This window comes from Vanellus vanellus, assembly GCF_965231255.1.
Source record: "Vanellus vanellus genome assembly, chromosome: 2".
Classification (NCBI taxonomy): domain Eukaryota; kingdom Metazoa; phylum Chordata; class Aves; order Charadriiformes; family Charadriidae; genus Vanellus; species Vanellus vanellus.
The window spans coordinates 36,606,823-36,623,923 of record NC_138906.1 but is presented as its reverse complement, the minus strand read 5'-3'; the positions used below and the strand labels follow the sequence as shown (position 1 = coordinate 36,623,923).

Below are 17,101 nucleotides of genomic sequence, written 5' to 3'. Positions count from 1 at the left end.
AGTGCCAATGCCTGGGAATAGGCCACGGCACGTTCCATTCCACAGACATAACATGTGCCTGCCCCCTGTGTCTTTCTAGCAAAGGCATGAATCCTGCTAAGGCGGTAAGCAGCTATACTGGAGTGTCTATTTAAGACTAAGTACTTACAAGTTTTTGTTGTGGTTTTTTTTTTTTTTTTTTTTTAACAAACCTTTTTTTTCCCCTCCAGATTGTGGATCTGAGTAGTTATGCAGGTAGTTAACCCAGAAGCAAGAAAATCTAGATAAGGGGTGTGCGTGTGTTTGTTGTTCAGAAGAGTGTACCCTAGATCACAAGCAAGATCAGCAAGTGCTCAAAACTGCCTTATTGTTTTCTAAAAAGGACTATTTTAATATTTCTAATTGCACCAAGCCCCCAAAAGTTACCATCCCATCTATATGTGCTTTCACCTTGCACCCTGTTTTTTTTATAACAACAAGAAAACCCCATCAAAGTACAGTTTAGGTATGTGTCCTGTGTGTAATCTAATAGTCAGGGATAGGCTAAAGATTTAAACAATGCCTGGTTTGCTTTTCAGCAGAGGATTTCTCTCAGTGCTACTAGGGAAGAAAATTGCTTTGAAATTGCTGAAGTAAGCAGTTAGTCCCTCCTGGTTCTCTGCTTGTCCCGCGCTTCTCTCAATAGGCTTGTATTGCTTGTATCTCCTGCAAGGAATGCGCAGTTAGTTTGTGAAAGACATTCAAAGGAAGGTCCACATTCAGCACATGACCAGTGCATAAGAGAATTAATCGTGTATTCATAACATATATTCTCTCTCCTCCCTCTCTCTTCAATCCCATCTAATGGTTAACAGCCGTAGGTCAGTAGTGGTGACTACAGCCTGGTTAACGAGAAGGCTCTGTTGTGTAGCAGAGTACTCTTGCTCTGCGGAGGTGTTTCTTTCTCACCACTGACTGTGCAGTGTGCGTGTACTCGTGGCTCTTGGTACAGTCACAAGTTTCACGAGAACTGTCCAAGCTAATAATGCAGTAACATGTGCTTCTGCTAACTACTTTCCTGCACATCCAGCACCTTTTTCCCAAAGAATTTGTTTGTCAGTTGTTTAATGAAGAATGTTGATTAATTCCTGATCTGTCAGTCATTTGCAAACACTTCTTGTAAGAGTTTTAGAGCTAAATCAAATTTCTGTTTGTTAGGTTTTACTGCATATATAAATCACATTGTGCAGCTTGAGTTTGCTTGCTGCTTACATGCAGTTCCCAGGCCTTCTAGTATTACTATTTGTGCTTATGAGCACGTAATGTAATTTTCTATGAAAGTCTTCAACATTTACATATTTTCCAATGGTTTTGTGGCTTAAGCCAGTAATCTAATTTTCTTGAATATTTGCCAGAATATTTGTGAACAACAATAAAAAAGAAACAAAAATATAGCTGCTGCAAATTTGTTGGTTTTGTTAATTTAAACTAATATTTTTGACAGTTCCTTGAACTTTTTTAGTCCTAGAAACTAGCAACTTACTTGTAAAGGACAAAAGCCCCAATGGTGGCAAACACTGCCAACAAACCAAGGAAGATAAAGACACCTTCTGTTGTTCCTGATGATGATCCTAGAGGTCAGAAAGTAGTTTGATTAAAAGTTAGCCTCATTTTTACAGTGAAATAGCTTTTCTAAAGAGAATATAATTTTTACTTGATTGCTGTACGGATTGAAGTACACTTAATACTTCTAATATACTAAGCATTGGAGGTTGATGACTTTGGCAGGAGGTGGTGCTTTCACATCCTAATAGGTTTAATTCTCGGTTCCACCGGAGTGTGAGTTGGGCTTTGCCAGTTTTCTCATATGAGCCACGCTCCTGAGACACATGGCTGCCCTTCTAGCATGGAAAGGAACGGAGGGTCTTGCTGGCACCCCATGAGGTGAGGCTAATTTGTTCCTCACCAATTGCTATGCTGGGAAAACGTTTACACTGAGAGTATAAGAGATGCAGTCTCTTTATAAGCTTTAATGTTAGAATAACCTTCAGCTTTCTCTTAGGGATGATGGCCAGGGGATGAAGGGATAAAAATAGAGTTTCTTAAATGTTATTTTTTGTTGCAGTCCCATATGCAAAGATGGTAGAGTGTGGCTAAGAATTTGATGGACTTAGGCTTCTTTGCCTTATCCAAGAGCTGAGGGCTCTGCTGTTTTAACGTGCTTGTTCTGGGAAATAAAATTCAGGCTCTGCCTGTCGTTGAACTCTGCCTTCTGGTTTGCCATCAACCATTTCATTCATATCTACTCCTCATTCCATCGTATCTGATGGAAGAAGCCAAATCATTAATTTTTTTTTTTTTAAATTTGTGTTAAAAATCTTAATTTTCCAGTCCACAGGCTATACCTTTATTGAGTGTACTGACACTGAGACACATTCTTGGTCCTCAGATATAAACAACAGTGTTTATACAATGAAGTGACCTAGAGGTGTACGTTGGCTTACATTTCCAGTTATTAATTTATAATTGCTGTCTATGCAAATCGAGATGTCAAATCAGGATTTCCCATTTACTTGGTACATGTGCCTCATTTCTGTTTGTTGATAAAATTGTTTGTGAAGGCTCAACCTCGTTCCTAGTTTACACAATATTTCTGCTGAGACTTTAGGGATTTACCTTATTTTATGAATAAGATAGGTCCTTGGACTAGTTTGCAAAGCAACACATACTGATGGGACGCATCTACATCACAGGACTGCAACCCATTCAACAGCAGTTTAAGCAAGTTAAGAGTGGATGTTTTGTGCAATGCCTATGTAACCCAGGCACAGTCCTGCCAAATTTCAAGGGCCAGATGATTAGGCACCAGATACTCAGGCACCAAATTATGGGATTTTCAGAAATTCATAAATACTTGCCTTCTCTTGAAATGAGTGGAAAATTGTGGCACATGAAGAATGTTTGCAAACATTAGATGGGCTCCTCCAGAAAGTGACTCAAAGAAACAACCTCTCTTAGATCCTAATTCTGCTTTGATTATTTGGTGGATGCCCCAAAGTACAACTTAGCTGTGCCCTCTGGAGGGAACCTAGGGAGACCAGCCTTTGGCTAAAGTTAGCCTCTGTGAATACAGTTTTGAAAAATCCTACTGCATGCTTATTTTCATCTTTAGGAGCCAGAATGCACTTACAGGTCAGGCATTGTGCCTTAGTCATCATGAACTGATTTAGGTACAGCTAAATTTATAACTAGGTTAAATAAAATCAGCCAAAAATACTGTGGCAAATGACCGCAAAGGGTCAGTGGTTTGGCTGATAGTAATTAAAGAGTTCAAAATGGTCATTAGGACATTGTAGTGGGAGGTCAGGAGGTCAGTGGAGTAGGAGCAGAGAGATAGCGTGATCATTTAGACTTCTGACTGAGTTTAATGCCTGGTTCTGTCAGAGGCTCCTTGGATAACCATGACTGAGACACAGTGATACTCATCTCACCGAAGGTAAACCTACTGTCTGAAGTAGTCACCCTGGGCACACTCTGTAGTCAATGAATGTTACACAGATCTTTCCGGAACATGATTTATCTTGTCCTCGTGTAGAAATAGAAACCCGGTCAAGGTCAATGGGCTACAAAGAGAGCTCAGGGCAGCCAGCTCAGCTGCAGACTTTGATTCTGTCTCAAGTGAGCTGAATTCCTCTCTGTTTCTCCTATTTCTCTGTGTGTGCAGTAGGCTGGCTGACATGTCCCCCACCTGCTTTTCTGCCCAACAGAATTATTCTGTGAAAAAAACCCCAACATGATGGCTTAAGAACTGTTCGTATTCTGTGGTAGGGTATGGGTACAATTACTGTACCCATTGGATCATAAACATAAATCAAACCAAGTTCTAACATCTAAAATTCCCATAGGGAAAGCACCGTCTCTTTATCTTTGCGTGGACTCTCACACAAGCTGGCGCAGCCTCAGCTGAGGCCTCCGGGTATAATAAAAACCCCATACAAATTCCTGTGCTCTTCCCTCCTGCAGGGATGTAACCACAGGGAGAAACTATTTACAGATGACCTACATCTGCTCTGTGTGGACTCACCGCCATTTACGGAAATCAGCGCACTGGCAAGGGCTTGGCTTGTGTCATCCCCCAAGGTGATGTTTATACAGTATGTTCCAGGTTCCTCAAAAGCTCTCCTGATGGTGAGTAAGCATTCATCGGTGACAGTGATGGGGTCACATACCACACTCCTGGACACCTGGCACGTGGGGTCAGAAACTACTGTGCAGACGTCCGTAGGGAGGCTGGGGTGGGAAGAGAGAACACGTTGCATTTGTGGAGTCCTGTTAGCCCAGTTCATAGACACATTGCACTGATGCCCCAGTTTTATGCTGGTGCCTCTTTACTGAAATCAGTGGCACTATAGTGATTTCAGAGTGTTTTATTAATATGTTACGTCTATTTTATACATACCTATCCATTTTATATATAGATATACATGTGGATTTTGTATAAAATGCATGTATACAATCTATAAAATTTTCTGTTTGTTTTTCATATCATTTAACATTTTATGGTGATCACAGAACTACCTGCCTCAAATCAGCTTATAAAGTCTGTTACCTTTAATACTCATCATTAAGAAAGGAACATAGATTCTTAAATGTACTATCGTGTGCCGAAAAAGTAAACACTAATTTAGAGAGGTTAATTCTTTTCCAGTTGCATTACAAATATGATTCCTGTATTCTCAGTCCTCTCAACTCTAATCCCCTTCTAGGATCTAGGAATATTAGTGAAATGTCTTCCTATCCAAGAAATTGCTTGCACACACCCGTTTACTCTAAGTGTCAAAAATCATGGCCAAAAAGAAAAGGTTTCTTTCCAATTTCAGTAGACTGCTTCCCATTTTACAGTAAGTGCTGAAATCTTGTCTTGGCCAGGAAAATATAGAATTGTTTCTCCCCACTATCTAGTTCTCATATTTTTACTGAGGCTTGACATTTGTTCTGAATCCTAAGAGCCTGGCTGTAACCTCTGTTGACACAGTTTACAAATGAGACTTGCATTATCATTAGTTCCAGTTCAGAAATAGAAACGCTGCAGTTCCCAACTTTTGTTCGTGCAGCTGCATCTAAGTGCAGACAGCGTTCCAGCACCGAATTATTTTTAAAGAGGGAAGATTGACAGTTTCATTCACACGCTTACCTCCCTTGGCAGGTAACCACAAAGTCAACCAGTGAGTTTTCAGCTTGACTTTCTGTCATCTGGACGCTCGTCATCTGAATAATATTTACCTCAAGGATTCCCTCTGGGAGAGGAAACAGATGTCAACGGTAGGACACATGACAAAGTCTGAAGTGTGTGTGTGTAGAGAACTTCAAGTGTTTGGCTGATGCTCAGTTCAGGTTTTGATTTCCATAACCTCCTCCCTCCCTTAGTAGTCCTCTTGAAGGGTTTGAAAGCTGAGAAATTTTCCAGTGCTTTCACTGTGAGGCTGCTCCTTTCTGCTCTGCTTTATTTTCCCATTATTATTTTTTACTCATTTATATTACTAAATCACTTCCCTGTCCCACTACCTATGACTTCTGTGCGCACCAAGGTCAATTCAACCTTACGTGATACATACCACCCCCACCCCCCAGGCCAGTATGCTTCAGGTGTGGCAGGTTTGGAAGCTGGTGATATAGAAAGTGGTGACATGATGCACATCCCCAACAGCCATTTCCTAGCCCAAGTATCTGGAAACACCACATGTAGCATGGGGCAGCCATCAGCAGACACCCAGACCAAGGCCCAGCCTCAAGGGTCTGAAACCAAGGGACCATAACCTCTGCCGCTAGGTCCTGACAGAGCACATAAAGAAACCAAAGTCAGCCAGTTAGCTGTCTGTACATTAATCTTTAAAAATGTCAGCTAGGTTCAAGAGAAGATCTTATTGTGGGTCTCACATATTTAATGAAAGGCAGCCTAAATAAAAGTTCTCTCTACCAAACATTGTTGTACATCATTAGCCCCGTTCCTCGGTTCAGGTGTTGACCCGCATTCTTACCTACAATAGAGATACCAGTTCTATAGTATCCATCTCTGTAAATATGACAACCTCCATCAGGATTATCTTCCATTGACTCGACAGTGGTAGAAAAGTCTGAATTGGAAGATGCTCCGGTCGTTACTGTTGAGTTGAGGGAGAAAGAACAGATATGCAGCTTTAGAACAAGTTCTGTTTAGAGGTATTCTGAACATGGCCATATGTTTCAAATGCATTTGTTATATAGGTCATTAGTGACTTTGGTTTGCAGCTGTGCAGTCATGTACGTATCTATACAGGATCATGGTAATAAGCCTTAAAGAAAACACACATGCCCAGCTGTAGAACTCCGGAGCGGTCTGGGTCACCTCGCTCTAAAAGCCACCTTGCTGGTGACCCATCTCTGTGAAATAAAAGTGAGACTGCAAGGTTTGATATAATTAAACACTTACTTAAAATTCCCAATTCGATTATAGAAGAAATCCAAAGGCAAATAAAAGGCTTAAAATGCTCTCTTTAAAAGCAGGTATTTTCCCATTGCTCTACATTACAGCTAGTGGAAAAATGAAGAAGGGAAGTGGTGAAAATTATATATTTCCTTTAATTTTTCATTCCCACTCAATATTTTGGTAAAAGCGCATATTAAAATTCTGAAATTTGAAAAATATAGCTGCATTTACAATTTAATAGTAGCAGTATTATGACTACGAAGGCTGAAACTGCAGGCCTTTTGCAAAGCTTAAAACCCTCTGAGATGATAAACCAATGCTGAACATAATGAAAGTTATTCTGAAATATGATAGTACCTAAACTTAAAGTGGAAAAGCCATTCTGGGTTAATGCCATGTGGCAATCCCGTATTTTGGAATATAATTTAAGTTTTTTCTAGTTCAATCCAATCTCATTTAATTTGGGGTGGAAGTTAATGCAAATCAGAAAGGAACTGGCTATAAAAGTGTTCTGAAACACCTTTTTCTCACTTAAAATTTACATCTTGCCTCAGAAGATGACCATGAGTAGGCAAGACTAAAACCACTTGACCTGACATGGTAGAGGGTATAAAATCAAATTTATATGTACTGCATGTCCACCTGAAGACCTCTGTGTGCTGTCACTGTGGTGGTAGAACTGGATGTATAATGTGTTCAGTGTTTAAGTGATGCCTACTACAGAATCATAGAAGAATTTATGCTTTTTGATTCTGTCTCTAAACCAATTCATAGAGGGTTTGCAGAGCCTTGCAGCTCTTTCATTGATGACAGTAAAATTTCTAAATATATGAACTTAAAATATCAGAATTTAGAGTTTTACCACTGCTCCTGATGTCACCGCTGTTCGATCAACTCTTACCTGCTGAGGTGGGCAGTGGTGCAGTGGGTGTTACTGGCCTGCAAGGTACAGGTATAATGGCTTGAACAGTTAAATTCAGAGTGAAGTTTCCTTGCAGAGCATAGGTGTGAGATGTCGTAGAACTGCTGACTACAAATAAGCCACTTCCATCTCCAAAGTTCCACTTGTAGGAGATGGCAGAATTATTAAGGTAGTAGCTGGGATCGTGGATCTTCACATCAAATGTGATTGGTGAGTCTTTGATAAAAATGGAGTCTGAGATGTTGCGGTCATGCTTTTGGAACATACTCACAAATATTGGAATTTTGTCTGGAGGGGAAAAAAAAAAGTAGTAAATAAATAAAGCATACATACCTGGCTGCAAACAACAAAGAGCTCCAAGTCCCTGGACTGCAACAGCCAGAATGCGGGACATTAATGTCTTTAACACGGGTTTCTACTTTAATTTGAGTTATTGATCTGAGGAGTGAATGTCAGTAGGAAACAGTTTCCCAGAAAAGTATGGGAACAAATGAGGAATCACAGACATCTGTGGAAGACTGCATTTCCTCTTGTAGATAATTTTTCATTACAAAGTAGAGGTATCACAACTTAGCTAGATACAAAGGTAAATTACACGACTCAAGGCAATTTACCAGAGATTCCAATTCATATTAAAAAACCTTTCTCAGACCAATGCCTTCTTTTTGTGCCAGGTGATGCTTGTGCTGAATTCTTTTAACACTAAACAACAAATACCCCCCAGTATTTTATTACAGTTTATTCCAGCACGCTCACCTGTTACAACGTAAACGGCACTTGCTCTTGCAATTGGAACGTATGCCGAGTGCCCTCTCCTGTAAATGGATACCGCCATCACGTGTTTGCCCAGAGTGATATTTGCCGTATTGACTGAAAACACTGCTGAAGATCTTCCAGTTGTTTGGTAGTACTGACCTGAAACAGAACATGAACTTACAATATGTTTTGCCCTTCAGCCTAGCTACGAGTTGTTTTAAGAGAAGCTGTACCTCTGTGGATCTTGGATTGTCTAAATCAAAATGAATAGTTTAGAATTGTCTTTCAGTTACCTGGCAAGTGTTTTTGGAGGACTGAAAACTTTTACAATGTGTTTACTCACATTATTTCTGTGTTTTTTCGAAGGCGTCAGAAAGATGTCCCAAATTTCTCTAATCTAAGAAAAATTTGCTTGGGCATCTACATCTTTCCAAAGCAATTACATTACATTAATTCATTAGGATTATGTAGCGGATGGTGTTACCTCTTAGGCATTTTAAGTGATCTTGTGCTTGTATGCTTTCAGTGTAGCAAGAAGACATACCACCTCTTGCTTCATACCCTAGAGCCCTTTGTATATATTTGCTTATTTGTCTTCGTAACAGCTGAATGAGGTAGGTAAATAACCTCTACCTAAAATTTGGCGCATTATTATTATTATTGCTCAGGCTGATAGTGATGATAATACTGATTTAGCCGAGCTAACTTAGGATACTAAGACTTAGTACGTAGACAATGTCAGCAATAGCCCAACCGTTACATACCCAGGAGGTGAAAACTGCTGAAAATCAGCATCTGTGACCAGATCGGTACCACGCAGTCAGTGGCAGTTTTCACATCCCCAGAGGCAAGAAGTGCTGCACTGTTAAACTGATCTGAAGATATACAGCGCTGTGGTCTCTCTTAAATTTAAGAATCTGAAGTGGCAGTGAGCGGTCAACAAATCATCTGACTGACCTGCTCGGACACTCTGTTTCCCTAGAAAAGGATCTTGAGTACTACTGAAAGGAATTTCTTCAGTGGTAGTACTGTGAATGCAGATTTAAAGAGAGTCTCCTGGTAATCCCTGATTTCCAGACCAAGCAGCTGATGGCTGCTCTGGAAAGCGGGGAATGAATTTGGGATCTCCACTCAAGAGAGTGGAATCCTTTTTAAAGGACTTTTATTAAAACATACTTAACAAATAAGCTTGTGTACAGAGTGAATATAAGCTTTGCAGCGTCAGCCAAACCAGAGGATGTGTTGCAATACTAACCAAACGTGTGAAACACGTAGACAAAATTCCTTCTCCTCCAGCCAGGATAATGAGGGAAAGGTCTCCCATCTGGGAATACGTTATGGCTGTGGTTGCTTGTGCAGTTTTCCCAGCCACAGCTGTCGATCCATTCAGTCCAGTTGTAGACATAGACTTGCTGATCCTGGGAAGCTGGAGGGTCTAAGTGTAGAAACAGGACATGTTCCCAGTCAAGTGAGAAATGTGCAGAAAGTCAGGAAACAGGAGGCAGACACCCCAGATTACAGCAGCTATTGCACTTAAACAGCAGGTTAAAAGTGGGGTATTTTTAGATTGACAGGTTTTTCTAAGATTGTGCTTTGTTTGGTTTTCAATGTAAACACCAAATTGTTCTGGCTTGGGATTGATTTATTTAGAAGCTTAAAAAAATTTTACTGTCTTATGAACCAGATGCAATTTAAAATTGCTTACGCAGAACTTGCTGTCGACTATGCAGGTTGCTACAGTATCACTGGAGTTAGTGGGGCTACCTGAACAATTGGCAAGCAGAATCTAAAATTTTAAGTAGAAATAGCAGCCGTGAAAGCACTGCAGGCAAGTGCTTTGTTTTGTCAGAAAAGTTTTCTATGGCACCTTTAAATAACTTCAACATGAATTTCAGTTCCTTTCTGAATTATATGAAAAGACAGTTTCCTTCCCTAAACAGCACAACAGATGTTAAGTAGAGAATGGATATCAGCAGTTAACACAACATTAGACAGTCAAAAAGTAGAACTCAGACTGACAAAAAATTTGCGGATATGCCTTGAAAGGAAAATTGCTTTGATCAGTAAAAAAATTTGTTGAACATTTATGAATTCAGAGGAAAAAAGGTACAACAGCCTGTTTCACTCTAGATTCAGCAGCTTCAAACATTGGAATTATGATAGGTTTTTTGTTCCATGTAACAGTAAATAAGCTTGATTTTTAAATGATTTATTTTCTTGTTTGTTTTTGGTTATTAAAATGCGGGAATGTGAGATTTACTCTTTCTCGAGGGTTTTTCAAGATGCAGATGGTGGTTAGTGAGTTCTACAATTTCTAACTGAAAAAAATCTCAATTATATAAATTGGCAGCTTTTTAAATTTGGAAGAAAACAGTGTGACTTTGCAACCTTGTGACTGAGCTGAAAAGCAGTAACAGTTTTGTTAGGAAGCCAAATTAACATCACTGTTTTAGGGGAGGCAGTTTTATAGCGAAGACAAATCTTATATTACGTGGTCATTATATATAGCGGCTGCAAAACAGTAAAAATGCCACAGTGATCTTCTGAGGAAAGAAACTGGTGTGGCACAGGTTACACATGAGCATAGTTATCAATTAAAAGCAACATGGCTGTTGTTCATAGGATGCGCTTATGATGTTTTCAAAGATTCATGACATGTTCACACCAGCGCCATAGTCAGACGTGTGTGTATAGCACAGGGAGATTGCTGTTACCTACCCTGGGTACAGTTCCTCTCGTATATTATGTTGCCATCGCTATCTTCTTTCTGGCACTTGGGAAACTGGAGAGTCACAACAAAGGTCACGTTGGATCCTACCAGTGCTGGGCTATCAGTGTCCAATTTGGCTGTCACCCTTCCGCCTGTAGAAATGAAAATTGGTCTTCACTGCAGTAAAGGATGCATCAGCTACCTCCAACTGTGCACTATTTACATTAGAAATGCCTTATTGATTCCTCTGTTTCCAAGGGGGTTTGTGCTTCGAAGTCACTCAGACTCTTATCAAAACCCCAGCTTAGAATAATCATGTGCTGCTGCATCACTACTGGTCTGTCATTCATTTTCTTCTTAGAATATTCTTCTAAGAATATGTTTTGTTTTGTTTTGTTTTTCCCATGGGGGTCAATATATTCCAAAGGAGAATATTTTTGTTTCTCCCCAGGGATACAGCCTTTAAACCTCAGCTCAGACCAGGTGATAATAAACAGGATCTTCACTGAAGTTGTCAAACTGAAGTCCACAATGCCCAACTGAGGTAGCAGTTGAAGCTACCTGTCTTCTAGGGCATGTTTCAAATAACGGATTGTCCTAGAGCCCTGGCCATCAATACTTCTTAACAAGTATTAATGTCTGAGACTATGAGTCATGGGAAAGCATTTACTGTAAAAACTCACTTTTCTGCTCTCTCAGACAATGTAGTGAGAATGGTATCAAAGCCAATCATCCCTAATTTGCTATTCATTGCAGGAGTGGTGGATATTGCACCTAAGAAAAAGCACTATAGCACCTGCACACTGCAATGAGGTGGATTTTTTGGCCAATTTTCTCAGTGTCTTTGGGTTACATATGTGCGGTTACCTTTCCAGCAGTCCTTCCACCTGGGATCTCCTTCTTCCCAGACAGGATAAAGCTTTTCATTCCATTTATTTTGATCACTAGACCAGCCTTGTAGCTTCTTGTAGGATGTGACAGGAGAAGTTCTTCCATGGCTCAGCACATCTTGAAACCCTGGAGAGAAAAACAAATGTGCGATGTAATAGCATTTTCCCTTCCACCCTATAAAGACGTTGCTCTGGTGCTGAACAGCCTTCTTAATACGACTATATTCTTGTACTGAATAGAAAACTCTTCACCAGTACAAAGTTATGGAGTTTTATCATCGCAGCTATAAACAGTTACATCAACTATAACCAACATAAAGATAATTCTACCACTGACAGACTGACATTTTTCTACGTATGCGTGGACATAACCCTGCAACAAACAGGCTGGTCGTACAGAGGTTGCTTGATTGCTGACTGCTTTGTGCTTGCCTGGTAATAAATCTGTGAGTAAAAGGCTGACAGGATAAATTAGCTCTGTGTCTGAGTTGTGCTCCAGAGGGAGTTATGCCAGGAATTAATTTTGACCCAGTGAAGCTTCTTTGGTGAGTTAGTTGGTGGTTTGGGTGGGAGGGGTGGAACCAATTGTAACAGAAGCTGGTATTTCCAGAAAAGGAAATTTAGAGCTGAATAGTAAATTCAATGTGTTTATAATCTAACAACAAAAACGTATTAGCTTCATGCCTATTACTCCAAAATGGCTCAGATACTAAATAATTTTAATAACCTCTTTCTTCTCATGTTACTACAAATGACAGGCTCAAACTTTTCCCAGGCCTTCTAGGATCCCTTTCTGTCACAAAGTACACATAATGAAAAGCAAAGTAAATATCCAAGTAACCTGTAGGAGCATGTCAACCACTGTAGGATGCCATAAAAATATGTTCGTAAGTAGGCTCATAGGCAGAGTTCCATTAAAGCCTGGGGGCTTTAAACAACTCTGTCATGTTAATCAGGTAACTGCTGGGTGTGTCACAACATCAAGGGAGTTAGGATTTCTTCTGCTTTTCGTGGCTGTATTTTAAAGGTAGCTGATGCTGAATGCTTCTGAGGTTTATACCGAAGTGCAACAAAGAGCTGGATGTTTTTAAGAAGAATACAGAGACCTGTAAGGAGGGCAGGAATGGCCCTGTGCGCTGTAACGTAACCAACTGTGTTGGAATTCCTGTGGGTTTTGGAAAAGGCACACAGCAGGTGTAGCCAGTCTAAGCATGATCTTTACGGGCATGTGACTCCTAATTTTACTGCAAGGGAGAACCAGAGGAACAGCACTGAAGAAGAGGCAGGAGCTGCTTTCTCTTGATGTTTTATTGCCAAGTGAGATTGCTGCTGGGCAAGAAGGACATCCCTTGGCCAGTCCCATCTCAATGGTCTCTCTGAACTGATGCTGGTAGCTCTCTCCCCAGTCTCTTGAGTCTTGAGGACTGAAAGGTTTGAGGGAAAGCACAGATTTTGCACTCAGAGGCATATTCTCCCACAGTTTTTTGCCCTACAGGAACTCCCCACAGTCTCACTTAAATTGCTTGAATCAAGTCTTTCCTGCAGATTTAATGTATTTTGATGTGAGCAAAGCATAACATCATAACCGGTATTTACTTAATGGCCTGTATCACATGCTGTATTGTTTTCAGTCTTGGTCAGAAGAAGAGTTGGGTAATGTCCTTCAGAAACTTTTCTCAGGGAAAAAAAACACATTAGTAACTATAAAAGTATTTCACAAAGGCTTATCAAGTTCAATTACATTTTATGTCAAGAAATTAATGTGTCATCCTATTTGAAAGTCAGTGGCTAGGGATTTTTCCTAATTTCTTTTCCCCATTCTCTTCCGTTTTGTCAAAAAACTATTTAATGAATAAAAATGTTTTGATTTTGTCAGATCAAAACATTTCAATCATTGTTTTTTTCCCAAATGCTCAATTCATCAAAAAGAGCTGGAACACTTCTAATTTTTATAAATGCTTTTAATTTTGAATTTTCAATAACAATCCTTGAATTCAGAAGTAATTTTCTTGTCCAGCTTTGGTAATAACTGTGGTCACTGCTTCTAAATCACAAGCTCCTTAGGCATTTCTGTGCCTCCCTGATGTGCTTTGTTTATTCCAATCAAATATAAAACATTTCACAAGCTTCAGGACAAGACAAAGACATTTTTTCAGATGAGCAAAGACTTCAGCACTAGCTTCTCTAACACTTGGAACTGAAGATTTTCAGTTGCTGAATTTAAAGGAACAAAAAGCTTTAATGCATTTCTTCTTTAACAATGAAAAACACTCAAGAACAGATGTTGGTCATAACCAAAATCAGAGCAATTCTGTTCAAAGTAGAGTAACATTACACTCCAAGGAAATGATTACTGTAGTAGTTTTGGTGAGGTGATCATAGGAGAAAAGATCTTATACTCTGATTGACTTTCTTCTTTCACATTCTGGTTTACATTTTGGTGAAAAATGTAGCAAAGACAAGAAGTTCAGCATTTCCTGTGATAGTGTGTTAGCCATGAAAAATAGAATGAAATTCAATGTTAGGACAACAGCAATAAAAAGATGACCCAGCTAAAGAGGATAAAAGTGTATTAGAAGTAAAAAGGCTGACATTATGGCCAAGCTAAGGAGACAGAGAAGAATTTAAACTTTCTAAAGTTACATATAGAAACATAATAAAGCAGGACAAAAAAAGAACTTGAGGAACAACTTGCTAAAACATAAAAACTACTAGTTAATCCTTTTTTCAAATACAGAAGGAATGGAAAGCTTACCAGAAAGTCTGTAGGGCCAAAAGATGATGTAGATACAAAAGAAGCATTCAGGGAAGATAAAGGGATAGCACAAAAGTCAAATGTGTTAGTTTACATTTTCATTCACAAAGGTGGAGCATGGGAGGTTTCTGTGCTAAATTTTTTCTCCACAATGATGGAGAATCTCTCTCAAAATGAAGTGTTGGAACAAAATATTACAGAATAAATCAACAAAATGAAGAAGTTGTCTAGATGGGATGGCCCAAAAAGTATGGAAGTTATTCAAGAGTGAAATAAATGAGCTATTAACCATAGCATGTAACATCTTGCTTCAGTGGCTGAGAAACAAAAGTTGGCAAATGTGATGACAGTTTTTAAAAACACTTCCAGGGAAGAGTTGGAGGATTACAAAAATTTTGAGGCTCAAATTGGAGAAGCTGGTAGAAACAGCAGTGAAGAACAGAATTAGCAGATACAGTCAATTCATACGATATGCCATAAAAGGAGTGCATTCCTCACAAATATATTTGAGTTTTGCTGAGGGAGCCAGAGAGCATGGGAACAAGGCTAACCTGCTTGTTACAGTCTGCTTGACTTCCAGACAGCGTTTGATGAGCTCCCTCGCTAAAGGCACATAAAGGAACTAAGCTACTGTGGGATAAGAATGAAGGATTTCACGTGAATAAATAATCGGTTAGGATATATGAACCAAAAGTTATGGACAAGTGGCCAGTTTTCTCAGTTGTTGAAATAATTTAAAATGTTCGTAATCTGGAAAACAGGTAAACAGTAAAGTTCTTTAATCTGCTGAAGACAGTGTCTTAAAGTAGCAGAGGAGAGGACTGTATGACAGTGACTCAAGAATAAAACTATAGGAAATTCAGCATAGTTAAATGTAACTTTACTTGCAGAACAAGGGGCTCTAAACTAGCTATCACCACTTGGAAATGAGATCTCGTAGCTTTACAGTTTTGAATGCAGTGCTCATCGGTAGTTGAAAAACTAGGAAAAGGCTAGATGGAGAATGAAGATGAACCTGTCATTACAGCATTGTATACTTCCATGTGTGTTCGTGTCTTGGGTACTGTATGCTACTCTGTTCTCTGCAGCTCAAGCAGGTTATAAGAGAACTGAAAAAATACAGAGAAAGGTGGCAAGGATGTTACAAAGGGATAGAATTGTTTCCATATGAGGAACAGCTATATAGACTGTCTTGAGCCTGGAGAAGAGGTAGCAGAAGAGAATATAAAACCAGAATCACGAAGAGCATGGAGGAAGAAGCAAGTTGTCACTATTTCTGAAAGTGCAAAAGTTAAGGAGAATCAAATTAAACCAGCAGGTTGCAGGTTCTAAGCGCATAAAAGATATTTCTTCATGTAAGGCACAGTTAAGGTGTGAAATTTCTTGCTGGCAGGATGTTGTGCGCGCCAAGAATTTGCACGGGTTGCAATCAAAACCCAAGTGCATGAAGAGATGCAAGAAAAGTCCAGTAAAAACTGTTAAATACAATGACTCTGCATCTGACAGAGGCAGTTCTGGTGCTATAAATCATCAGAGGCTGGGAAAGTGTCCTGCGTAAATACCAGTATACACCGCCCAGTTATATATCCATTACTGTTCCCCACTGGAGACAGGTACAAGGCTAGATGGATGCTCAGCTAGCCCTCAGCTTTTAACGTCTTCAGTTTCCTTACTGTAGATTCTGGATTTTGAGCCTAAAATCCCGTTTCTGGGTTCCCAGCCCCGAGCTTAGGGAGTCAACCTAAGACTTGAGCCAAGCTGGGAGCCTGGAAGGCAGCAGAGGACCAGCCCAGTGCTTGCCTACCGTGGCTTGAAGATCTAATTCCTTGACTGAGCTCCCTAAGGTTGGGGGTCCACAGGTCTGGGTGTCCCGGCAGGGAGCGCTGCCTCTGACCCGGCCTCTCCCAGCCACAGCTGAGCTGAGCAAACTGGGAGAAGTCCATTCTGCGTCTGCCTTTTTAGCCGTGCTTGAGCTGGGGAAATGCTGTTAGGAATTTGTCAAAATGAGCCAAGGCTTAGCCCCGGTCAGCTCTATGTATCTGTGGAGCGCAGGAAATAGGTAACTGAACAGCCCTTGGCGTATTTCTCCAGCTCAGGTGACATTTCTACCCAGAGCCAGGCAGCCCTGAGGTAGAGCAAGCTGTTGCCTACCAGTTCCCCAGTACAGCTTCAGCAACTTCATGCAACGAGCAGCTGTTTTTACTGCACTGGCTCAGGATGTTGAACCCGCGGCAGCAGGGAGAGAGGAGGGGGTGAAGGAAGCACTCACGTGTGGCGGCAGCACAAAGCACCGCTTCGGCCAGGAGCAGGAATCCGAGGTGGCGGTGAACACCACTCATGGTGCTGGAGACCCTCCGTGCAGAGGAGCAGAGAGTGCCCGGTGCCTGCGCACGGTAACTCCTCCGGTCCCCACTGAGAAGTGAGAATGAAGTTTCTCCGCTGCTCTGCTCTCCAATTAAATGAAGGGCCCCAGGACTCATCATGTGATGGAATTAAGCAGAGATGCATGATTTTGTCTTCAGCTTCTTTCAGCTCATGTGCTTATGACTCACTCCCTTTGCTTTCAGCTTTCCCTGGGATTTCTGAGAGACCTGTTTAGAGCCACACCATTTACCTCGCAGGCATTTTTATACTAGTTTTGCAC

At 40.4% G+C, this 17,101-nt stretch overlaps 1 protein-coding gene across 1 annotated transcript; it reads right to left on the bottom strand.

Moving 5' to 3' along the window:
• Nucleotides 1–530: 530 nt before the first annotated feature.
• GPNMB (glycoprotein nmb) lies at nt 531–16,796 on the bottom strand (the record flags this gene model as incomplete). Its single annotated transcript, XM_082499382.1, has 11 exons — nt 531–684; nt 1,502–1,589; nt 4,043–4,248; nt 5,153–5,255; nt 5,997–6,119; nt 7,326–7,634; nt 8,103–8,261; nt 9,358–9,537; nt 10,821–10,964; nt 11,680–11,829; nt 16,727–16,796. 11 exons carry the CDS (start codon nt 16,794–16,796, stop codon nt 531–533), a joined length of 1,686 nt encoding a protein of 561 aa, XP_082355508.1.
• Between the last annotated feature and the right edge of the window lie 305 nt (nt 16,797–17,101).